This window comes from Triturus cristatus, chromosome 5_1 (genome assembly GCF_964204655.1).
Source record: "Triturus cristatus chromosome 5_1, aTriCri1.1, whole genome shotgun sequence".
Classification (NCBI taxonomy): Eukaryota; Metazoa; Chordata; class Amphibia; order Caudata; family Salamandridae; genus Triturus; species Triturus cristatus.
In genome coordinates this window covers 365,990,241-366,015,941 of record NC_140587.1, presented here as the reverse complement: position 1 = coordinate 366,015,941, position 25,701 = coordinate 365,990,241, and the positions used below count along the sequence as shown (strand labels likewise).

Here is a 25,701-nt window from a genome sequence, read left to right as displayed (position 1 = left end):
TTGTGTTTTGGCACAGAGATTAGATAAGGACATAGTTCTGTCATGATGATTTCAAGAGTGGACAGAGAGAGTCAGTGTGATTGGGGCACTGCATGAGTACCATATGGATTATTGCAGGAGTGAATCCGTAGTCTGCAGGGGGTTAGGGGCCTGCATAAATTGTGCACATTTGACTGAAGCACAGTGTCTCTTCATGCCTGAATCATTGTACAAGTGCCTAGACAGTGACAGGGTAGGTAGATTGCTGATAGTTGACAGCAAGGTGAGTTTATAAGTGCTTGTGTTTCGGCACAGAGAGTAGATAAGGACATAGTTCTGTCAGGATGATTGCAAGAGTGGACAGAGAGTGACAGTCTGATTGAGGCACTGCATGAGTACTACCTGCATTATCACAGGAGTGAATCAGTAGTCTATAGGGGGTTAGGGGCCTGCATAGATTGTGCACATTTGACTGTAGCACAGTGTCTCTTCATGCCTGACTTATTGTACAAGTGCATGGACAGTGACTGGGTAGGTAGACTGCTGGTAACTGAAAGCAGGGTGAGTTGATAAGTGCTTCTGTTTTGGCACAGAGATTACATAAGGATATGCGTCTGTCAGGATGATAGGAGGAGTGGGCAGAGACTGACACTGTGATTACTGAACTGCATGGCTACTACTTGGATTTTTGCAGGAGTGAATTAGTAGACTGCAGGGGGTTTTGGGACTATATAGATTGTGCACATTTACCTACATACTAACTATGACATTAGACTTTATAGAACCACAAAAACACTTCTTATGCACTTATAAAATCACATATTCACTACCTTTGCACTCCTGTAATCTATCAGGTACCTCTCATTAATGTAGTAAATATAGCTACAACTATATAAATGCAATTTAAACAAATACATGACTCATGACATACTATCTACTTAAGGAGACAACTGCTACATACCACAAAGAGAAACATGTAGTGGTTTTCTTTTGAAATACATATTTCCAATTAAATCTAGAAATATGCAACATCATCAAACTATACCTCTCAACAGACTTAAGTAAGAAGAGTAATCAACAACACCTTTTTGATCAGGATTTCTAAAACCACACAAACTGTACACACTAATAACAGAATTGTAATCATTAACACCTTATATGATCAAATTGCAAACAGCACAGTTGTACCTCATTTTACTAAACTATCTATAATAATGCCATTTTATGAAACTATACCCTTTTTACTGAGAAGAAATATGCATGCCTAATAAACTGCATCTTATATAAAAAAAATTGAAAATACACATTCTTTATCCATATTAAACCAATTATCAATAAATAAGAAGCATCATTCAACTATACCTTTCAAGACACTTAATAATATATATATGATTTCACATAATATTTTTTAAACAAAGTTCAAATACAATAGAAATTATCCCAATATATATCTGTACATTTAATACATTAATTTAACCAACAGAGTTTCATAAAAATGTCAAATCTATATTACATAAATCTCTTACAAATATAACTCACCTTTTAAATAAATCTGTTGATTGAAAAATCTCACACACTCAGTCAGGATTTTCTTTTACTCACAGAGACTGTAGATGAGCACACTCTCCAATGTGAAACCAGTAATGGCAAACTTTCCCTCTAATTTTCCATACATATACACATAACCCACAAATGACATTGCTTCCCAGTGTTTTTCAAATTGAAAAACGATTTTCCATTGGTCATAGAGAATAATACTTTTCAACTGACATCTTCACCCCTTGTCCTTAATATCAGTTTCCATAGCAACAGGTCTTGCAACATTCAACTTAGCTGCCAGGTCAGAAGTTCACCATACAATGTTGCAAATGACAACAGCAGGTGTGGTTGACTTTGCAAAGCATGCCCTTATCCTTTCTGCTGTACCTTTCAAACATTTCTTAATAGCCAATAACAAACATGCTTTCTAAACAAAGTAAAATGCACCCTATATTTGAATGTAGAGTGTTCTTAAACAGCCAATCAAATCTCTACTTTCTTAAAAACAGCATATCGTTCACCATTTTAGATAGATTTCATTCTTCCACCTGCCTACCTTACCTACAAACATCTTTTGATAACCTTCGGAGATCCCTTCAAGATGCTTTCAGTGTGGATTGTTGGACATGGCTATGTTTTCTGGTGCAAAAGGTATGCTGAAAGCAGAGGTGTTGACAAAGACCTAGCTTTGCAAAATGTAGATATTAAATGGATTGGACAGAGAGGATTAAAGTGGTACCAATTGATGCCATTGGTTAAAACCTTTATGCACCTCCAAACCCCTGACCTCATGATTGTGCACTGTGGTGGCAATGACCTAGGCACATTGACTGGGGTAGGTCTGGAAATGCTAATGAAGGACACCTTTGCAGAATCGATGTTGCTTTTCCCCCAAACTGCCTTTGTCTACTCTAACATATGCCAAAGACAAAAATGGAAGTGGCCCAATCAATTTTGTCCACAGATTGAGAAAGCTAGAAAAAATGTCAATAAAGCTGTTTCTGCTTATCTCAGAGACCATGGTATGGGGTCCATTTACAACAACAATCTGCGTTTTGATATGGATGGTATCTACAGGATTGATGGTGTACACTTCACAGATAAGGGAAACAGAGTCCTTCTCAACAACTTAAGACTCTGCATCGGCACTTACATGTAGCGACAAAAATCTCCCAATGAACACAAGGGCTCTTTTTAGAGCCACCCAAGATCCTAACGTATAATATAGGCTTTTAATGAAAAAATGTTACATTTTTGTGTTAGGAGTCGCGCACCCCTCGCGTGCACACCAGGGGGCCACGCTGGGAGTCGCGTACCCCTTGTGTGCACACCAGGGGGACGCGCTGATTGCCGTGCTAGGGTCGCGACTCCAAATTTTTCGATAAAAATAAACGGCTCCTACCAGTAATTTATATTCGCCCTGGGGACCCCATCCCCTGGGGCCTATGCACTTTGTTGGGGACCGTGGGGGGATCCCCAATGCCCCCACAGTCTCGCTGGCTCCCCACGTCCTGCAAGAGCTAACATGCAGCTCTCCGTTTGGAAAAGCAATTCTGCTTTGGATTTTGGACGAGAGAGCAGGTTTCCCTGCTCTCTCTTCCAAAATCCAAATCAGAGTTTGCTACGGTAGGGTGGGAAACGTGCTCCGGCCCTACCATAGCCAACAGCAGTGTCCCGGGGGGTGGGCACCCCGGGACACTGCAGGAGCCAGCGTTGGGGGGTGGCGGTCCCCAAGGCCATAGAAGGCTCCAGGAGGGGGGCCCAATGGCCCCACTCACATCTTTTGCAAAGCCCCGGGGAGCTGGTGGTCCCCGGGGCTCGGTGGTTCCAAATGGGCCCCCGCATTTTAACAGTTAGTGTTCCGGGGAGGTGGTGGTCCCCGGGGCATGTGGGGGGCTGGAGCCCCCTCACACATCTTTTTAAACATTTTATTTAAAAAGAGAGCCCCAGGGAGGTGGTGGTTCCCGGGGCTGCGTGGGCCTCCGAGGGCCCCCGCTTTACATTATACAAATCCCCCCGGGACCTGGCCCACCCGGGGGGTTAAAAATAATGAAGCGAGAAATCCCTTGCTTAATTTTAAAACATTTTTTTGCCAGGATCAGCGCACCCAGTGCGCATTCCGCTATTTGAAAACAAATAAAATGCTTTTTTTGGCCCTGGAGGTCCTTGTGGGACCCCCTGAGCAGGCCTAGAGGGTCAGGGTGTTTCTACCCTGCCCCCTTTTCTTCTTTGTCACCTTTGTTTCCCTGTTTAATTCTGACTTGGTTCTCCCAAGTCACAAAATGGCTGCCAACACTTCCTGGTTTGGAGTGTTGACAGCCAATTAGAATAAAGCTCGTGGTCGGGAGGGTGCGCGGATCCACCGCGCCTCTATATATCGAAACTTTTATTTTTGGGTTTTCTCAGCAACTAGTAAATGGATTTACACCATTTTAAACAAGGGCGCTTTCTGTACCAAGCACTACCTTTTTGCCAAATTTGGTGTAATTCTGTTCAGCAGTTTTGGCTGTAACCGTGTCTAAAGTTTCCTATGGGAAATTCATTTTTTACCTCTATTTTTTATTTTCTCTCCAACTACTGAACGGATTTACACCATTTAAAAAAAGGGCGCTTTCTGAACCAAGCACTACCTTTTTGCCACATTTGGTGTAATTCCGTTCAGCAGTTCGGGCTGTAGCCGCGTCTAAAGTTTCCTATGGGAATTAACATGGAGAAAACACGTTTTAGGACCCCCTTTTTTCTCAGCCCTCGCTTGCCGAATCACCCCGAAACTTTCAAGACAGGAGCTAACCGCAGCGCTCCACTAGTTTTGAAAATTTTGCGAAGATTCGTCAAACGGCGCCAAAGATAATTAGAAAACAAAAAATGCTTTTCCTATGGAAACTAGGTCCTAACTATAACTACCTACTGGGGACCGCCAGTAGGTAATATATATATATGTGTGTGTGTATACAAAACACAATGTGTGTAATACTTTTAACAATATATATATATATATATTTTTATATATATATACATATTACCCGCAAAGATAAACCACGCAGCACTCCTCTTGGATGATGAAAATATGTATTCAGGTCGTAACTCTCCTACGTGTTTCGAACCCTCGGTTCCTGATGTGGTTGAATATATATACATATATGATATATATTCACTGAAAAAACCATAGGTTTCAGGGGCGTTATAGTTAGCTGGACTTTTCACTCGTACAAAACCATAGAAATTCCCCCGTTATAGTTAGTTCCGCTAACTATAACTCGCGCGCCCGCAATGCACTGCTGATGACGTCACATATTACATCACTCATGACATGGTCAGTGACATCACTCATGATATCACTGATGACATCTCAAATGACATCACTGATGACATCACTGATGTCATCTTCCAGTGAATGTGTGTTTTTCTGAAAATTACATATGTTTTATATATGTATATCTCAAGGTCGATGGAAGAATAAATGAGTATATAAGTGTCTAAATGGATGATTTGTTTTTGAAAAATTGATTGTATAACTGACTGATTAAGTGTATCTTAGTGAATACATGGCTTAGTGAGTAATGTTTAAATATGTAAATATCTGTATCAGTCTCTCACTTTGTGTATAAGTGGCTGCATGGGTTGGTGAGTTGCTACATGAGTGTCTATATAGGTTATTAGTTGGTTTTTGAGTATCAGTATAAGTGTCTGATGTCTGTATGGTTCGGTGGGGGGTATTACGTAGTGCATAGGTGCATGAATGAGTGACTCATTGTTTGTATGTGTTGAAGACAGCATGTGTGCAGGACTGTATGGGTGGATGAGTGTGTGCATGGGTGTGTTAGTGAGTGAATGACTGTCTCGATAGTGTCTCTATGAGTAACTACATATGTTTTAAACTAGTATATGTAACTATTGGTGTATATAAGTGAGTATATGTGAGAGTGAGAGATTGAAAGAGTTCCTGTATGAATAAGTATGTGTTTCTATAAGTGATTGTTTAAAAGACTAAGTATGTGTAAGTTTCTGTAGAAGTAAGTGTGGTGGTGTGTGTATAACTGTATATGCAGGTAAACGGATGTTTTCATTCTTTATTAGCATGAGTGACTATGTGTGTGAGTAAGTTTATGGATGAGTGGCGTTGTGTAACAGGATGTATAGGAGTATGAGTACATATGATGAGTGAGTACATGTATGAGTGACTGTATAGGACTGTTGGTGAATGAGTGGATGTGGATGTGGATCTTACAATTACTGAGTAGGTTGTTGTAACTGGTATTGGTATGTCCATTGTTTTGAAACATTTTATTTCTATTTTTGAATGTGTGTATCAAAGGTTATATTACGGGGAGAGGAGGTCTGCCACTCTATCACAAGGATGATGTCATCAGTGATGTCATGAGTGATGTCGCTGACCATGTCATGAGTGATGTAATATGTGACGTCATCAGCAGTGCATTGCGGGCGCGCGAGTTATAGTTAGCTGAACTAACTATAACGGGGGAATTTCTATGGTTTTGTACGAGTGAAAAGTCCAGCTAACTATAACGCCCCTGAAACCTATGGTTTTTTCAGTGAATTTCTAAGGTTTTTTTAAATGCTAATTCCTAGCTATAACGTGCCTGAAACCTATGGTTTTTTCAGTGAATTTCAAAGGTTTTTTAAATGCTAATTTCTAGCTATGCCTACAGAGATAGGACATGTGAAGAAAGAAGGAAAAACGCACAGAAAGAAAAAAAAGAAATGCAGAAAGAAGTAACAGAAGTCCTCAAAGACGAAGAAAAGTGCAGGAAGAAGTATAACGTGCAGAAAGAACAAACAGAAGAGCAGATACAAGCCTTGTTGCAAAATCATCCTGTACCCTCAACTTTTTCAGACGGATACTGGTGGTAACTGAGTCTGACTAACCAGTCCTAGAGCCAGTGCTATGTTAAAAGACACTCAGAATACAGTGAAAACACCTACATACACTAGGGCACACTATGTGTTGGGGTCCCCCTGTGATTAACATGACCTCCTCTGTAAGCCCCTAGTATATAATAGGGCAGGGGATTAAAACTACCTCTTAAAACACACCACAGGGCGTGTTTGAACACGTCACCTCATGCCCCGTCCCATCCCTTCCCCACTGTGTAAACACGCCCTGTAGCTGTTTTAAGTTGGGAGATTAAGTCCCCTTGAATCCTGAGGGTCGCTAGGGTCCAACTAGACCACTAGGTACCTCCAGTAAGCGCCACAGAGCTGCGTTGCAGAGAGTTGTAAAAAGTGGCACGGCCTGCACCACCTCTCTGCAACGCAGAGCAGTGGTGCTTACTGGAAGCACCTGGTGGGCTAGTTGGACCCCAGGGTCCCTCAGGATTGAAAGGGAATTATTTCCCCAACTTAAAAACGCGCCACAGGGCGTGTTTGCACACGTCACCTCAGGCCCCGTCCCCTCCCTTCACCACTGTGTAAACGCGCCCTGTGGCCGTTCTGAGTTGAGAGATTAGGTCCCCTTGAATCCTGAGGGTCCCTAGGGTCCAACTAGACCACTAGATACCTCCAGTAAGCGCCACAGAGCTGCATTGCAGAGAGTTGTAAAAAGTGGCACGGCCTGCACCACCTCTCTGCAACGCAGAGCAGTGGTGCTTACTGGAAGCACCTGGTGGGCTAGTTGGACCCCAGGGTCCCTCAGGATTGAAAGGGAATTATTTCCCCAACTTAAAAACGCGCCACAGGGCGTGTTTGCACACGTCACCTCAGGCCCCATCCCCTCCCTTCACCACTGTGTAAACGCGCCCTGTGGCCGTTCTGAGTTGAGAGATTAGGTCCCCTTGAATCCTAAGGGTCCCTAGGGTCAAACTAGCCCACTAGGTACCTCCAGTAAGCGCCACAGAGCTGCGTTGCATGGAGGTGTAAAAAGGGGCATGGCCTCAGAACACCTGTCTGCAACGCAGCTCCCTGGCGCATACTGGAGATACCTGTTGGGCTAGTTGGCCCTCAGGGACCCTCAGTATTGAAGGGGAATTAATTCCTCAACTTACAACTGTCCAGGGGGCGCGTTTGCAGAGTGCTGCAAGGAGGGGGCGTGGCCTCCGGCGCGATGCCGGTCTTTTATTTATTTATTTTTTAGAAGGAGGGCTGTGTGGCCCCCTTTCTTTTTCTAATTTCTTAGCCCTGGGGACCCCATCCCCCAGGGCCTGAACCCTAATTTTTTTTGTTGAAAAAAAGTATTTTGGCCCTCCCAAGGCCTTAATCGGCCCCGGGGACCCCAACCCCTGGGTCATGGCCTATTTTTTTTTTTTATTCTTTTGGAGGGGGGCTGTGTTGCCCCCCTCCTCAGGCCACTTATGGCCCCGGGGACCCCATCCCCCGGGGCCGGCCTTTGATTTTTATTATTTTAAAAAAATATATATTTATAGAAACACCTAGGACATGCTGGACAAACCATATGTACCTATCACCATGACGATTTGCGTGATATTCATTAAAAGGCGACTATGCATACAATGAATCCACGTAGAATGTATTCACACCTCTAGTGAAGCTCTGACATGTCTGACACCCTATCGTGCCTAATCCCGGCGCCCTCGCTGGTGGGTACTCTCCAAGTAGACACCCTTGTGTTTATTTATACAAACATGGGTAGCTATTGACGGGCACATTTAATACACATGCACACCAAGCCATTCAAAGGGGATTCGACAAAAATTCGACCAAACTATGCAAGAAACCCCCTCATGGTTAATAAAACACACATCCACCGCCGGATGTGTAATACTTTTTATTTTGCTCTCTGGAAAGAAGACAAACCTCACTTGAGAGTCACAGCGTGCTCCTGGCTGAGCCCAATGCTGTGTTACACCCACCAGTGCCCGCCGAGTGCCACACACCTCTGTGTTGTATTCCACCAGCTAGTGCGTATGCTATGACACTCTCTAGCCCATGTGCACTGTAACACCACCCAGTGAATATGTCATGCCACACTTGCCTTCGCACAGGTTATATTGCCCCATCTAACGTGCCTTCCTCAATGCCTATGTTAAAAGCACAGCGCTATGCCATACATATTATAATCTGGGATCCATATCTTTGTTACAGTGCATATGCAATGTTACACTACCCAGCACATATTTTATATTACAACTTTAGAGACTACTTAGGTTACACAACACTGCCCTGTGCATATTACACTCCAAGGCGCATATCACATAGCAAGCGCTAGTGCCTGTGCTATCTCGCGCTCTCCAATGAATCTGTCATTGCGCACAATGTATTGCATATTATATTTCAAGGACCGGTTCATCTTATATCACACTTTTTGGTGCATGGTTTATACCATATACTATATCTAGTTTTCATTTTCAATCGTGCTCTCAGGACTATGTTCTATATAACACTGCGTCCACCTACCCTTTTCACGGGCATTACATTTTGCAATGGGGGTGGAGGTTCAGGGGATGTTTCTGCCAAGTGAGCCCGGAGTCACAGTCCCAAACGTCCTCTTCTTCCTGAATAAAAGTGAGATTATGCTGCATACTTGTTCATATTTTAAGTAGTTTGCACAGACACACATTTTAAAAACAATAAAGTTCCTAATAGCCACCTTCTATGAACAGTTAGCTTGCTGCCCCATCCACCTCCTCCCTATCTTCTGTTGTCTGAATCCATGGACTAGCCTCCTCCCTCCTGCCATGCATGGTCTGATGTCCTGCCACTGCCCTCCATTTAGCATGATGTACCAGTCCACTCCTCCTGCCCTCCATTGCCCAATTCTATGGCCCATCATTGACCTCCTGCTTAGCCTCTGTGCTTAGCTTGCTGCCCCTATTCTCCTTCCCCCTGCCCTCCGATGTCTTTGTGCATGCCCCTGCTCCATCCTTTTTGACCACCATGTTCCATGGACCTGCCACTCCTATCTACTCTGAGTGTTCTGTTGAGCTGCCACTCCCCTCCCACCTGCCTAGCATTGTCAGATGACTGTAACCTGTCCCTGCCACCTCCACCCTGCCTGTCCACATGCCATGTCCCTATCCCCTTCCTTCTGTCCTCCATAGTCCATTTTACTGCCACACCCTTCTGCCCTCCCTGGTCTGTTGTGCTGCAACTGCTCCTCCTGCCTGCCCCGCGCGGTCTGTTGTGAGGCCCCTTCCCCTGAACTCTCTTGTCTGTGCCCAGGTCCTGACCCTCCTTTCTATCCTCCATGGTCCTTTGTGCATGCCCCTGCACCCTCCTTCTTGCCCATCATAGCCATTGTGCTGCCACTTACCCTCCCGCTTGCCATGCATGGTCTTCTGTGCTGCCATGGCCCCTCCCACCTTCCCTGTGTGGTCAGCTAGCTGCTCCTGACCCCCTCCCACCTTCCCTCCATGGTCTGTGTGTATGCCATCATAGTCTCACTGTTGCTCTCCATGGTGTGTCTTGTTTCTAGTGCCCATCCTGCCTGACCTCCATGGTCATCTTGCTGCTCCTGCCCTGCCCCTTTGCCCCCAGCCCTCTGTTTCCATGTGCAGACCCCTATTCCCTCCCTCCTGGCTTGTCGGTTCCATTGTAATGCCCCTGATCCGTCCCTCCTGCCCTTTATGGTCTGTAATGCCTCAGCTTTCTCTCCTGTCTGTCCATTATGGTCAGCTAGCTACCATTGCCTCTTTTCCCTCTGTTGTCTGTTGTCCATGTGCATGGTCCTGTCCCCTCCTTATTGCTTTCTATGGATGGTTGTGCTGCACTCCCGTCCCGCATGCCCTGTGTGGTGTATTGTGCTGCTGCAAACCCTGATGCCTGCCCTGTAGGGTCAGTTTGGTGCACCTCTCAATGTCCCTCCTGTCCTCTGTTATCCGAGTCCATGTCCCTACCCCAATTCCTCCTGCCTACCATGATCCAATGTACCATACTTGCGAACATTTTGAACTTGGTAAGAGGGAGATTTTGAAATAAAACTGGGGTATTGCTTTTCCCCTTTGAGTTACATTGAAAAAGAGAAGATTGTAGACAGGAAACAGATCAAGTAAAGCCCATTTGAGCTTAAAAACATTGGACGTTTCCTGGCTGAAACGGGTCTGTTGGCATGTATGGTTGTATGACCGCTGCCTCTTCCTTCTGCCCACAATGGTCTATTATATTGCCACAGCCTCTCTTGCCAGTCCTGTATTGTTGGTTTGTTGCCCCTGCCCCCTTTCCACTGCCCTCCATAGTCTGTTGTGCTGCCACTGCCCTTCCTGCCTGCCTAGTGTGGTCAAATTGTTGCCTCTGCACTCTCCTACCTGCCTTCAATTTTCAGAGTCCGTGCCCCTGACCTCTGTCTCTCAACAGTATCCCAATGAACAACTAGATTGCTAACATTCTATATTTATTACAAAAGTGTGGAACGCCTGACGTCATCTTGATGTAATCAAAACTGTAATGCCTAGAGCATTTCCTTTAGAAATTACATATATGAGAGGGTCTTATTTGCATCAAAATTATGGTTAGTGCTCTAAAAAACTAAAATGAGGACATATTTTCTGAGTTTTCAAATAGCGACAAAGAACTTTTAAACTATTTGTAATCTTAGTTTTTTTATCCAGTTGACCACCAAGGGGAGAGGGTGTGGTGTTACTTCCAGAGCTGCAGACTTTGCAACTGGGGAACCAGGTTGGAGTTTCTGCTTCAGCTCAACATTCTGTGATTCTGGTCAAATCACTTAATCTCCCCATGTCTAGAACCAAAATGAATTTGATCTTGTGTGATGTAACCGATGCTCATGTAAAGCACTCCAATACCAGACAAGTCTGCACTATATAAAACTGCAAATACACAAAAAATAAGTGTTTTGCACACTTCTGTCATTGGGCTACATTTGGGCTACATCTGGGTGATATTTGGGCTACATTTGGGCTCTTTTGTCTCTGGGGGCCATTTTAGGAGATTTATTTGTTATGAAGTTTCCTAATTTCCTCATTTACTGCAGTCTCCTCAGTAGGAAATGCTTTCAGTTTTTTACTTTGATTCCATCAAGAAGGTATTCAGATATGTCACACATTTGCCATAATTTCTGAATGTTAGCACTCTAGTTGCTCCTTAGATCACTGTAGTAAAGCTACTGCTCACCACGGAAGTCTGCTGCTAGTATTACAAGTGCATATTTCAGTCTGCATATCAGAATTTTTTAATGAAATAGAAGAGGATTTGAGAAGTCACTCAAAATGTGCCCTAATTTTTCTTTCTTCAGCACTAATCCTAATTTCTATGGCAAAATGAACCCCCTCATTGTGTTCCTTTTTAAATTAAATGTTTTAAGTGTTACCGGTTTATTCCAATCAAGATGGCTTCAGGTGTGCCATACTTTTGTCATAAGTAAGACAGTAAGCGTTCTAGTTGTTCTTAAGAACACTCTGGGACATTCTGTCATTGGGCTATACTTGGGCTACATCTGGGTGATATTTGGGCTACATTTGGGCTCTTTTGTCTCTGGTGGCCATCTTGGGAGATTTATTTGTTATGAAGTTTCCTAATTTCCTCATTTACTGCAGTCTCCTCAGTAGGAAATGCTTTCAGTTTTTTACTTTGATTCCATCAAGAAGACATTCAGATGTGTCACACATTTTCCATAAATTCTGAATGTTAGCACTCTAGTTGCTCATTAGATCACTGTAGTAAAGCTACTGCTCACCAGGCAAGTCTGCTGCTGGTATTCAAAGTGCATGTTTCAGTCTGCATGTCAGAATCTTTTTATGAAATAAAAGAGGATTTCAGAAGTCAAAATGTGCCCTAGTTTTTCTTTCTGCAGCACTAATCATAATTTATATGGCAAAATGAACCCCCTCATTTTGTTCCTTTGTAAATTAAATGTTTTAAGTGTTACCACTTTATTCCAATCAAGATGGCTTGAGGTGTGCCATACTTTTGTCATAAGTAAGACTGTTAGCACTCTAGTTGTTCTTTAGAGCACTATGGGAGGCTGCAGTAGAACACAAAGGAATCAACTGACAGTCTCTGCCCTTGTTGGATGTACATGTTTTACTGAGAATGTCAGACTTCATTCTTACATGACTGAGAAAGATAATGTGAATTTACAGAAAATATGCTCTCAGTTTAGCTTATAGAACAGCTTCCAAACCTCTGTGGGAAAAGCATGAGAAAATAGTTTTCTCTCAAACATGGTTCATGATATCACAGCAGAAGGCTTTTTCACATGGTAAAATCACCTTAGAACACACCACAATTCCTAAAATGAGTATGGTACCATCAACAAATGTTTTATAATGTAACTAAAGTCTTAAAACCTTCTATTAACTGCAATGCTTTTTAATGAGGTGCTATCATGTATATTGGTCCCAAGATGGCTGCCAACACTTCTTGGATGAAGTACTGACAGCCAATCAGATCTCACGATGAGATGTGTCGTTAGGCTCCGCCCAGATATGTATGTGATTTTACTTTTGATTTTCTCAGGAACTACTGAACAGATTGACACCATATATGCAAAAGGCACATCCCTGAGCTGAGGACTACCTCTCTGCCAAATTTCTTGACGTCAAGTGACAATGAGGCTTGTACATCGAAGTAACCCTCCATGGCGATGCTTGCCTCGACTTTGAGTATCAAGTCTGCTCTGAAGCCACTCTCTGCGTCGACTGCAATGGCAAACACAGATATTTCTTCTGATTTCAATGACCTACTTCTTGACGTTGATCATGTTTGCTGTTTCTCATGTGTTTCATGAGATCTTCCGCTGTGGGCTGTCTGGAGGAGGATTGAGACTCCTCTAGACCGCTTGAAGACCGTGTCTTCCCTCTCTCCTGCAGGCTGTGCAGCCTGATCTTCTTTCTGTCCTTCAGAGTTCTTCTGGACAGCTTCTGACAATGATGGTATGACCCTGGAAAATCAGAATGAGGGAGACAGATAATACAGACCAAATGTGTATCAGTCTGCACCTTCTTTTTGCTGCAAGAAGGGCACTTCACAAAGAGTGAAGGCATGACTTGACAGGCAAAATTATACTCTGCTTCTACTTCTACTTCTGTACTATAGGTACTTAAATCTGTTGAATGAAATCAAAAGCTGGAGTTTTAAAAGAAAGGTTTCTGACAAAGCGTAAAGAAATAGCAGAGCTCAGTGCCTGCACATGGGTGGGACTATTCAATGCTAATGACTTTGATGAGGATTCACCCGGGAAGAGAACTAGGATTAGAGGTAAGCAATTTATCCCTCTCTCCGAGATCCTGCACCATAGCTGTAGTTTTCACCTGTTGATTACTGTCCAAACTAGGAGGAACAGATACTTTGGCCCACGTTAAGATGTCAGTTGGACCACAACCGACAGCCTGTAGATTGTATTCCGACCAACATCTAGCTATGTAGTCGGACCGCCGTATTATGATGCCAAAGTGGGAGGCACGGGGTGGAGGGACAGACAAGGAGCCCATCGGGGCAGCAGTGTGTAAGTAATCCCCTACAATGGGGCGGTGCCTGTTCAGGCACTGCCGTATAGATTACGATTTCCCTTTCGGGCAGCCTTTCAATGGTAGCAGGGCCCCCGTCCCTCCGCAGGCTCTGCTAAGAGGCACTTGCCCCCCAAACATCCATACCCCGCATGAAAGGCACCAGCCGGTGCCTGGCACACAGTGCATGGATGTTTGTAAACATACCTTTTTCCAATGCTGGTTGTACAGTGGCCCTTTTCTGGCCAATGCACATGCTGCAATGGAGAAATGGATGTTTACGACTGCCTCATGGGCGGTCCCATCCAAATTCGTCGGATGGGACCACTGACTGCTAGTAGGTTGGTTTCCATACCAACATGATGACGGTCAGATGCTTGTCCGACTGGCATCATAATTAGGGCCTTAGTCTGAAATCCAAAGCTTTAAAGAAATCATCTAGATTGTCATTGATTGATCCAGAGAGAGCTAAAATAGGGTCACCCACTGTCCGGTCCTGTTGGTTGATTGCTAGACTTAAGTTTGACAACTTTCTAATTTGAGTGGTGGAATTTGCTGGACTGGTGTTTGAAAGGAGACAATAAATGGAGAAGGTTAAAATTGTATGGTCAGGCTTCAGGGTAAGCCTATAGAAACAGTGCAGTCAATTGGTTTTCATACATTTCTGGGCACAGATAACAATAGCATTCTTGATTATCTAAAGATAAAATAGTTTGCTTGATTAATCAAAGACTCCACCTTTCAACTCAGACATTTAAATCACCATTATTAATTCCCTGTGTGTACTTGCAAACATTTGAAATACCTAGAGAGCTCCTCAGAAAGGAGAGACCTAATTCTCATATTGCAAGTCAGATGTTTATAGAATCCCCACTCTGTGACCAGCAAACTGTCCCCTTTTTTCCAGCCGACATGGATCCCACATTTCCACTAGCAATGCTCATCAATAAACAGACCTTTTTGTAAAAATTCATGTTCGCATCTCATATGTTTAAAATTCAATGTCGGAGGAGATTTTTCTTATCCACACGTGGAAGGAATCATCAGCTGAAACTAGAATATCTAGCTTTAAACTCTCTCGGACAAGTCTAAATAGACCACTTTGTCCTCTTCTTTAGAATATGCAGTATCCATGCACAAGAAAGATTACTAACCTTGCATATATTACATTTTTCACTGAGGAGAGATCTCCAATGATTACGTGATCTAACCTGACATGAGTTCACAGTGTCCTGTTACATACAAATGTTGTTAATGGAATTGAATTTGAAGGATGACCACCATAGCTTAAGGTGAGGTACCGTATATGATTATGACTTTGCTAATGCTGCTTTCTTTGCTCTCTTTGTGTGCGTGTAGAGGGATTGTGGATATCTCTCAAGCTTTTATCTCTGAGATTTGTTGAGAAATTCTACTCACAGATACAATTTAGCTGTTTTTAGAAAAAATAAGGGCTCCTTCAGCAAGTGTAGAGCAGAGTGTAGAGTGTTCATGGAAGTCATCTTATCCTTTGCAAACTACATAACTATTGTCTGATAATTCTGGCATAACTTCTGTCTTCCTTTCCTAGGCTGTTCGAGTCGCAATTTACTATTCAAATCCTCAACGTTTGGATGTTTATGTTAACAATGTGTTTGTTGGCCCCAAGAATGCTGAGTGGAATGCTGACAGAACTGACTTTACATATAAAGAACCCAAATACCCTGGTAGGTGTTCGCAATGCCTGCTTGAGCTACACAAATCTTTCTACAGAAGCAAATTAATTATCAGTCACCTTTGAGATTTAAGTGAACTACATTTTTGTTTCATAGCATTGTATGACCAAGAAACTAACACTTTATCTTGTTCTAATTACAGGTGCAAGTGAGAGTGGGTGTCTGAGTGCGAAAGTGTGGAGTTGTAAAAAGAGCCAAATCGATAGTAGCAAAGCATGATGAAAAACTAATGTTCAGCTGAGAAGATTATAGCCATGTTATAGCTATGTATAAAGTGGATGGCAGGACCAATAATAGTGCAGTTGGTGTTAAACTGAATAGGTGAATGCATGAAAGGGATCTATCCCTGAGCCCCTGGGTTCCGGAGTCAGTCGCCCTGGCCGCTGTGCCACACCTCTTCAAGGCAAGCAGTTATCAGGGACTGTCCTTTTAGAACACACACATAGGGGAAACCAAGGAGCATAGAATGCAGTTGGGTTGCACGGCGACATTCCGTGGTTACATAAGGATATAATAATACATCTCATTGTCTTGGCAATTCAAGAAATGAACAGGACAGTGTTATTATGAGTAAAACACCTGCTCCAATCAATATATAAACATGGATGGGTGAGGAAGTTAAGCTACACCCACCTTCTACCCCAAACGTACAAAATAGATTGTTACTTGCATGCATAGTTACTCAAACACTTCAGTGTAATAATCAAGCATCCTCTGGTGATTACAGTTGATGGGATAGTTAATACGTTACTACATAATGTAGCTGCACTGTACTTTCTTTATATCTACTCGGAAATAAGTCCTTGAGCGTCTGTGTTGTGTTATTCTTTCCATAGGAGAGTATGAACCAGCATTGAACTCCACTACTCATGGTGAAAACTACTTTGATAGCACCTATCAGATGCTCTACATCTTGCTTAGAGGGTCAACGCCTGTTGAAGTTCGCACCTCCCCTCTACTCATGATTGGATTTAACCTCCCTGCGATGACCGCGGACCAGTTCTACGAAGGGAAGAACTTAGTGAACAATCTTGCAATTTTCCTCCAGATCCCAGCAAATAAAATCCGCATCACGAAGATTGTTAAAGCTTCCAGTAAGCGTAGAAAGAGGGCGACCGGATTGTCTGTTACTGTACAAATTTCAGAGCCTCCATCTCAGATGACAAACGACAGTGCCAACACCACAGGCAAGTGTCTTTTATTATACACAAGGGAGCCAGCAATCTCTGAATAAAGGGCCATCTCTAATGCCCTTATTACAGTTGAGTTGTGATGTCTATAGGTAACTGTAGTAATGAAATGAATTAGTTGCTCAACTGTAATAAGTTAATACAGATAAATAGAGAAGTAAAAATCTTCTGCCAGCAGCCAAAGTGAGAGGCAGGCCACTGAGCACAAATGCAACTGTGGTTTAAACAACAGAAACAAGAACTTGCTTTTCATTCTTTTGATATGTTTTTCTAAAGTGAACAATGAACAGCAAAAAGAGATATTTTTGGCAACAGGTGTATTTTTTTCCATGGTAGTGGTAATAATTGCTCATGAATTGCAATGCAAGTATTCCCCAGGGGGCGTAATGATGCACCAAACAGCCACTAGCTTGAGGTGAGATGGAAATCCGCATTAACACTGGGAAAGCACGAAATGCATCTCTGTGTGTATCAAAACCCACTCTAGGCATATCTTAAAGAATTGAAAATAAAAAACTCCGGCAAAAGCTAAATCTGCGAAATTCCCAGACCTAAAAATAGTCTTTTGAAAGCCTCCCTGCATTAGGGCAAGCAGTTATTTATTAACATTGCTTAGTTAATTCACTTATAGAACAGCAGTCATGCTATTAATCTTGACATTTAATTATCTTGTTTTAAATACAGGGCAGCTTCAATACGCTGAACTTCAAAACATTTCCCAAAGTATCGCTGCAGCCGCAGTTTCAGGGAGCCTCAGCAGTAGCCTCAATGTTACTGTTGCTTCAGTGGCTGTGAAAGAGCCGCCTCCGCCTTCAGAGGACCCTAAATGGCTGCAGGTAAAAGATCAATCAGAAGAGAACAACTTTCCTAACCCTGAATTGTGCAATTTATTTTCTTTATTTATTGAAAGTTTTATTAAGTGCGAACAAATAACAAAAGTATCAAAGTGCTGTACAGTATAAGATAGGATGCAGATAAGGAGAAAGCAGAGAATTAACGGTATGTTACAATATTAAACTGGTAGGTTATAATTTATGCAGGTGTATTACAGTGTAGCAAGAGGTTTACAGGTAGGTTATCTATTGAGCATCTTACTTACAAGCAGGTTACATTGGGGTGATTGCAGCTAATAGAGCGGTGTATGAAATTGCTGCAGTCTACAGTTGATGAAGAAACAGATGCTGCATTGCTTTAAGTATCTTTCATAGAGTAAATGCTCCACACTTTTCTAGAAGACCAGAGAGGAGGGGATAGTGCGTAGATCTGGTGGTAGAAAGTTCCATATCATGGCTGCACTAACTGTGAAAAAGCTAGAGTAAGTCCTCTCTTTTTAAATCTAAGTGGTTCTCAGTATAGAGAATTTGAGCTTCTCAGTCAGTAGCTGCCACTGGACAAGGTGAGATTCTGTGCCAGGTATTTTGGCATTCAATAGAGTAGCACTTTGTGTGTTATACATGCTGTGCCTTATTCAGAGAAGTAAACTTGCATTTTTGTGTAAGTTGAGTATTGTTTGCTAAACTAGTATCTATATGACTGCAGAGTCTCCGCACATGAAAAGATTGGACAGTCTTATCTTTTAATATGCGGAGACTCTGCAGTCATAAAAATACTACCAGAAAAAAAGCAGTTGTGTATAGCAAAAGTGTAAGTTTAATGTTGTGAATCAGGCCCACTATCTTTAGGACGCAATGTGCTTCGACTGGTAGCCACATGAGTGTGATCAAAAATCAAGACCATAGTAACTTTTTCCTGTTACTATTCTAGCGTTCATGTAGAGCGTTGCCCTTAGGGGGCTAGTTGAGATTTTGTTGTGTCAGTAAGCACCACAATAACATAGTCTAGTTACAGTTTTCCCCACTCATCGTCCTTCCCACCAACAGAAGCCCGCCCACACAAAGACCTACCTAATGCAGGCTGCAGCGCAACTGCACTGTGACAAAGGCAAGCCCGTACTTAACTCCGGACTCTGTAACAAACACCACCCCCGCTCCGACACACGCTTCACAGTAGGACCTTTTACCTGCACCCACTACCACTTCACCTGCCACTGCACACACACAAGCCCCCCGACCACCCCCACCGAACACACCACATACACCACCTGAAAAAAACACCAACCCACATTCCCCCTTCTCAACACACTCTCAGTATTCAAGCATTCCACTAAATAATAGGACCTCTTCACCATCTTTGGACCCGACACAGTTTTCCTCACCGAGAACTGGCTCAACTCAACATCTGCCCTAGACATTGCCACAGCAATCCTCTGCAGATATAAAATCGCTCACTAGGACTGCACCAACAAGCCGGGAGTAGAAATCATCTTCAAAGAGACCATGCAATGTACTACCACCACTCACAACACCACCACCCCAATGGAACATCACAACTTCATGCTCCATGTAGACAACAAGACAACCATTAGAGGCACCCTCACGTACTGACCCTCAGGCCTGTGCTCCAGCTATTGCAACACTATTGCAGACTTCATTGTGCTCATAGCCTTAAACTTCAAGGACTACATCTTCGTCAGTGATTTAAATGTCCACATCGACGACCCCAACAACAACAACATTGCACACCTCCTCAACAGTATGAGCAGCCTCAACTGGACCCAGATCATCCACAGCCCTACACACACCATAGGACACATGCTGGACCTAATTTTATCTCCATCACAAGCATCAAATACAGCCACGTCACAGAACTCACATGGGGACTGATCACTCCATCGTCCACTTCAGCAGCTCCAGCCCCACCCTGCCACACCCAAAATGACCATTGCCCTCCACTAGAGGTGGGATAAAATCTTAAAGAACAGCTGGACGGACACCCTCAACAACTTCAACCCAGCTACTGCCACCCACCACAAACAGGAAGTGAAGAACTTCAATGCCTGGATCACCAATGTGCCAATAGCATCGTCCCCATCAAGAGCAACATCCAGAGAAAATCCTACAAAAAGGCTAATTGGTACACCCAAAAACTCAGAACAGTGAAGCAAGACAGCAAACAGCTGGAGAGGAGATGGCACACCAGCAGGGACTCCCCCGACAGGTCAGCCTTTAAGACCTTCCTCAACCTCTAACACCAACTGCTGAGGGCAACAAAATATACAGCCCTAGCAGAAGGCATGGAAACCAGCAGCAGTAACACCAAGGAACTTTTTAACATCATTAAGGAATTCTCCAACCCGGCTACCAGAAAAAACACATCACACAGGACCTGTGCAACAACGTCACTGACTTCTTCCATGACAAGATCACAACCATACACATAAACTTCAAACCCCAACCCACACCTGCAGGCTTCCCTGACAGATATGCGACCACTGCAGCCAACACAAATCACAGACTTGCCACCTGGAAACTTCTCTCCACCCAGCACACCACCTCCACCAAGAAATCCCTCACCTTGACGGCTCCCACAGACTAACGTTCGCACCACATATTCACCCTTGGAAACCAGCTAGGAATTAAATACCCTTCTCAACACCTCTATCACCACTGCAACCTTTGTCAAAGCCAGGAAACACGCTGAAGTCAGACCAGTACTCAAAATACCCTGCGCCGACTCCAGCAAACTCAAAAACTACAGGCAAATGTCCCTGCTTCTATTCCCAGCTAAGGTACTGGAAAAGATCATCAACAAGACACTCATCACACACCTGGAGCAGAACTAGCTACTTGACGCCTCCCTCTCCGGCTTCCACTGTAGTCACAGCAACAAAACTGCCCTGATCGCAGCCACTCATTCGAAACTTCCTTGGCCGAGGAGAAACAGCAGCTTTGATCCTCCTCAACCTCTTAGCATTCTTCAAAGCTGTATCGCACCACACGCTGATCAAAAGACTCTACTACATTGGCATCCAAGAGGACGCACTCAGATGTCCCTTATGGGTCTAGTGCTATGATCACATAGAGGTGTTGTATTACAGGGTAAACTGGGGAAGTTGTCCATAATGTTTGTATTTATTAGTGTTTTGAATAAATAGGTTCTGTATTGTCATGTGGATTTATAAATCAAGATTGTAGGATATTGATGTTATTTTATTTACCAGATAATTTAGTTTGTTTGTTCATTGGAGTAGAAAAGGTAGAGTAATGATGAGCCCAGGGATTTTAGTGAAGTAGATGTGTAGACTACCTTCAGGTGAGGTCCATGAGTCCATAATTATAGGGCCTTTAAGGTGGATCAGGTTAGTGTACGAGAGGAGATGTGCTGATTATCAACGTGTGCCCCTATTGTGGATCCATGTGTGTCATACAACTGTGTATGATGTCTGTTCATGTTAGGTAGGGCATGTGTAGTTAAGTAGGATCTGCTTTTATGGTTACTCCCACATTTTGCTTGATGTAATGCTGCTTTATGACTAGTCTGACTGGGATACTGCTAATCAGGACCCAAGTCTCTCTGCTTCTCCTATAAACTGATATGGCAAGTTACTTAGGTACATCCCAGATTTGACACTGGTGTACACTTATCACTCTAGAATATGGTACTAAGGTACCCAGGGCATAGGTATACCAGGGGTCCCCCATGGGCTGAAGCATGTTTTATGCCACCCATGGGACACCCTTCTATTTGCAACTACAGGCCTGCCTTTGCAGCCTGTGTAAGCTGGTGCTAGCACCACTTGCTAAAGATATAGGTTTCCCTATATCTAAGGTCACTGCACTAGAAGTCACTCCTAAGGCAGGCCTTTCAATCCTGAAGGCAGTGTGCCTGGTTTTAAGTGTGAGGGTGCCCCTGCATGAGTTGGGAACCCCTACAGCCTTAAGAGTCCATTCTACCAGATTGTAAGTGCAAAAGCCATATAAGATAATGAGGGGCACCGCGTCATTATACGATGACCATCTTGAAACTGTCTGTACCGAACCCTATCATGTTTGACATCAAGCATTTTGGAATCATACCTTCCACACTGTAAATGGTGTGGGAGGTGTGATTCCATGCACTGTAAAGCTCCTCCGGGAGGCCCTCAGTGCTCCTGGTACCAGTCTTCTAGACCCGGACAGCACAACATAGATGCTGCCAACCAGAGACATGATTCTGCCCTCCTGCTGCTGAGCCAAGCTTGAGCAGGGGAAGGCAGAACAATAGGTATCCTGTCACAGTAAGGTAAGACTACCTCCCAGACAGGATTTAGTGTATTAGGGCCGGGTGGGAGCACTTGGCAGCACCACTCAGTCTTCTTGAAGGGCCCATTTGGTGCCCTCCTTGCATAGCCCAGTTCAAACCAGCTTAGGGAGCCATTGGCTCCTGCTCTCATGCGAAACTGGACAAAGGACATGGGATTATCCTCTCCACTTTCCAACCCATCCCCTGAGAGGAAACCCTGAATCGCCCCAACCCTTTCCTTAGCGTACTTAAGAGCTTACCTGAGGGTGGGTCCCTAGATTCGGCGTGGGACAAAATTATTTTTGAGACATCACTTCTACTTTGACCATCTTGGCACTCTGGACTTCGCTGGACTTCGCTCTGGGCATTAAGGTTGCAACTGTGAAGTCTCCTGCTGCTCCTGATCTCATCGCCCTGCTCGTCTGCTGCAACCTCCATGCTTGTGCTCCATACAGGAACCTTCCAAGACCTGTGGGCATCCAAAACACCTGAAGGTATCTCTCTTGAAGTGAAGGAGTCACTTCCCAGCATCTGCAGGCACCGCAACTAAGCTGACCAGTCTGCTTATCCTGTGCTCCCATGGACTCCTAAAGGCTCAGCAACACAGGTGGTGGTTCTGCACATCCCTCAAGGCCTGCCCTGTCCTCTCAGCATGTTTGAGGCTAGTATCCCTTGTCAGAGCCGCAGGAACTGAAACCCTGTGCAATGCATCAACTTGGTGTTGCAAAGGCTTGTTGGCTTCCTTCCATCAAGATCTTTGGGCTCCAAGTAGCCCCCACCTCAAGTATCTCTTGTGACCAAGATCTTTGTCCTCACCACATCACTTGCACCGTGGTTCTGCATCTTTGGTGAGCTGCTCGACATCCTCTTGCGACTCCAGTGCCTCGAGCCTATGGGTCATGTTGAGGCTCTTCTTAGAAATCTGCGGGCTCCCCTGATTGATCAGGCCTGCCCTGACTCCCCTGCTCATGGTGAGTCACCTGGATCTTGCTGGTCCCGACACTGCACCTTCTTTGCTTTCCACGATGTTTGCAGTTGCCAAGGCTTGTTGGTGCTCCCGATGGACACGACCCCTCAACTCTCGACATCCGTCATGGGACAGCTCCTGGTCTTCCACAGTGTTGTCTGGTCCTCACAGCTGCAGCTCCAAGGTCACCGTCATCTTTCCTCCAACACCTTCGGTGGGCATTCAACTTCCGTGCCTCCTGGTCACTCCTTCGTGGCATAGACTCTGCCCCCTCTACTTGCAGGTACTTCTCACCTTGAATCTAACTTTGGGTTCCTCTGGACACTTTCCCCTTCTCCAGCAGCTGCATCTTCCTGAAGTCTTCCATTTATTTTGACGGCAGTTTCTGATGCCACTTCACACCTATGCACCCGGCTTCCCTGGTGTAAGTTTCCTGAGTCCTAGGGTATCCATGGGTAGGGTGGATTTCCAACCTTCTGTCTTCCACGGGGTTTGTTGAGGGTCCACTGGGAAGGATCCTTCTTCTTTAAAATTGCAACACGACTTGCCCATTGACTTGTATTGATTCCGCGGTCGTGTTCCCACTCTGCACACGGCCTCCATGGGGCTCCTGGTTACATATCTTGGGTGGTTCCTTGGATCCCCAGCACTTCTACGTCTTCTGGGTATAGTCTTAACTCAAGTCGTGGTTCACATACCACTATTTTATTATATGGTTTGGTCTCCCCCTGGTGACCACTGTGTATTTCTTACTACTTACCTGTTTCTATTGAAAAGTTTTGTTTGCATTGTGTATATCTCCAGCTAGGAGATTTCTGTATGAGTTATTGAGTGTCTTATAATGAATACATATTTTTATAAATACACTGTGTGGTTCTTTTTTATTTAATCTATACCTATAAGATTATGTTCTGGTAAAACAAGCTGCTTTACACTCCTTCTGGACTAAACCTGAAAGCTGCTATCCACAGCTACCAGTTAGAGTGCTTTCTAAGGTTGTCTAAGACCACTAAAATCACCATAAGGGTTGTCTGGATTGGTGCAGGGTGACCACTTACATAAGTGTGGATCATGTACCAAACCAGCCTCTCACAGCATGGATAGGAGATCTAGGGTTGACAGACTTAATTCATGTGTTCATGGTCATTGTGCAATTGGGTGTAGGTATTATGGAATTATAAAGCAGGTAGATTCCCCAGAATGGGATCAGTATATGGGTTGGACAAGTACTGGGTGTACTGGGATAATGGTCGATGCATATGGCATTGGAGAAGGGTTAAAGTGGTGAATATTGTACATTCCCCAATGTGATGTATGTGGTGGAACTAGGGGAAGGTGAGGGCAGACTATCGTGGAGGCTCACTGCTGTGGTAGATAGCTGCTGTGGCGTTTGGCACTTCTAGCAATGGTGAAGTGTGCGACTTGGGTTGAGGAGTCAGTTATTAGAGAGTGTTGGGATGGAGTGAATATTGGATTGGGATTCAGCATATAATGTGTGGTTGATAAGATATGGAATGACGGTTAAGGAGATTTAGTATTAAGGTAGGTCGGGTGTATGCATATGAGGATGTGGATATTATCTGACAAGGGAAGTATGATGGGAGATACATCGCATGAGAGGTATCTGAGATGGTGAGAGATGAGATAGGGAGAATGTTCATGATTAGAATTTGTCTCTGATTGCCCATTAAGTACTACAACAAGGTGTGAAAGTGTAGTTCGAAGTCTTTAAGGTTGTGATTAGAGGCTTCTATTAGGATGTTACCATTTTTATATATGTACAGTGATCTTGGTTTTGAAATTGGATGGGGGTGATATATAGAGGTGGGCAAACATGTTTTGTTCCCAGAGTTTTGTCCACTCTGAGTTCCACTTGGAATGGTAAGTTGGTGAGCATGACTGAGAATTTGCATCCTCTAGTGTGATTTTCAGACTCTAGAATGCCTCCCGGTAAGATTTCTCAATGCCGGCATTCATGACTGGTTGCGACTGTTTGCATTGAGAAGGCTGTCGCTAGAGTAGAAAATCTACCCGAGCATCAGAAAGAAGCAGTGCCCTCTGGCACACCTTGTGATCTCGTTCACCCTGATTTTACAGTGCAGAACAAGCTCCCACCAGTAAAAATCAGTGAGAGCAGTGCGACGTGCTGATTTCCGCCCACTCGCAGAACTCCGCGTAGTAAACTCCATGTGTTCCGCTCGCCCCAAGTGATATAGTGAGGTCCAGGCCATATGGTATTTTAGTTCAGTTGGTCACATTAGGCGATTGTTGATCAGGATTTTCCATCCTGCACTGTGGCACTTGTAGAAAATGAGATCAAGTTTTGGTCTCCTTATTTGCACCGAAATAGATATCTGCAAATAAGATCTCTGAGTTTTTTAAGAGGCTGTGTTTGTAGTCCTTTGAGGCATTTGTGGGTATGTTGGATAGATGATCCCGTAGGAGCTGAGACCATCTTTTTGCAAATTGTTGTCCAGCTCAGACTCCATTTGGGCTCTAATGAGGTTGGAGGGTGATTGTATAGAGAGGATTGATTATGAGGGAATTGCCAAGATTGGAGTTAAAGGATGAATAAACAGGGTGATTTCACTGTTAGATTCTCTAGCAATAACCTGGCATTAGCACTAGTGCTGAGGTGGTGGTGTGATGGAATCCGACATGGGTGTTGGTCTCAGTTGGGGTTTGCGTCAATGAGCAGAGTCTGAGGCGTGGAGTGATCAAACGCGTCAAACCTCTAAGATCCTTAAAATTGTAAGTTCTTTCCTCTAGATTCACTTTGCAGCCTAGGTATCATATTCTTACCCTGCAAGCCC

The 25,701-nt window shown here is 44.0% G+C and overlaps 1 protein-coding gene across 2 annotated transcripts in view; it reads left to right on the top strand.

Annotated features, from left to right (window-relative positions):
- Nucleotides 1–25,701, top strand: part of LOC146830895 (fibrocystin-L-like) — a 1,171,295-nt gene that overhangs the window by 1,030,531 nt on the left and 115,063 nt on the right. For both annotated transcript variants that reach the window (XM_085605085.1, XM_085605086.1), the window contains exons 74-76: nt 15,466–15,601; nt 16,447–16,797; nt 17,485–17,636. In XM_085605085.1, the coding sequence (XP_085461211.1) occupies nt 15,466–15,601; nt 16,447–16,797; nt 17,485–17,636 (639 nt within the window). The remainder of the gene's footprint in view (nt 1–15,465; nt 15,602–16,446; nt 16,798–17,484; nt 17,637–25,701) is intronic.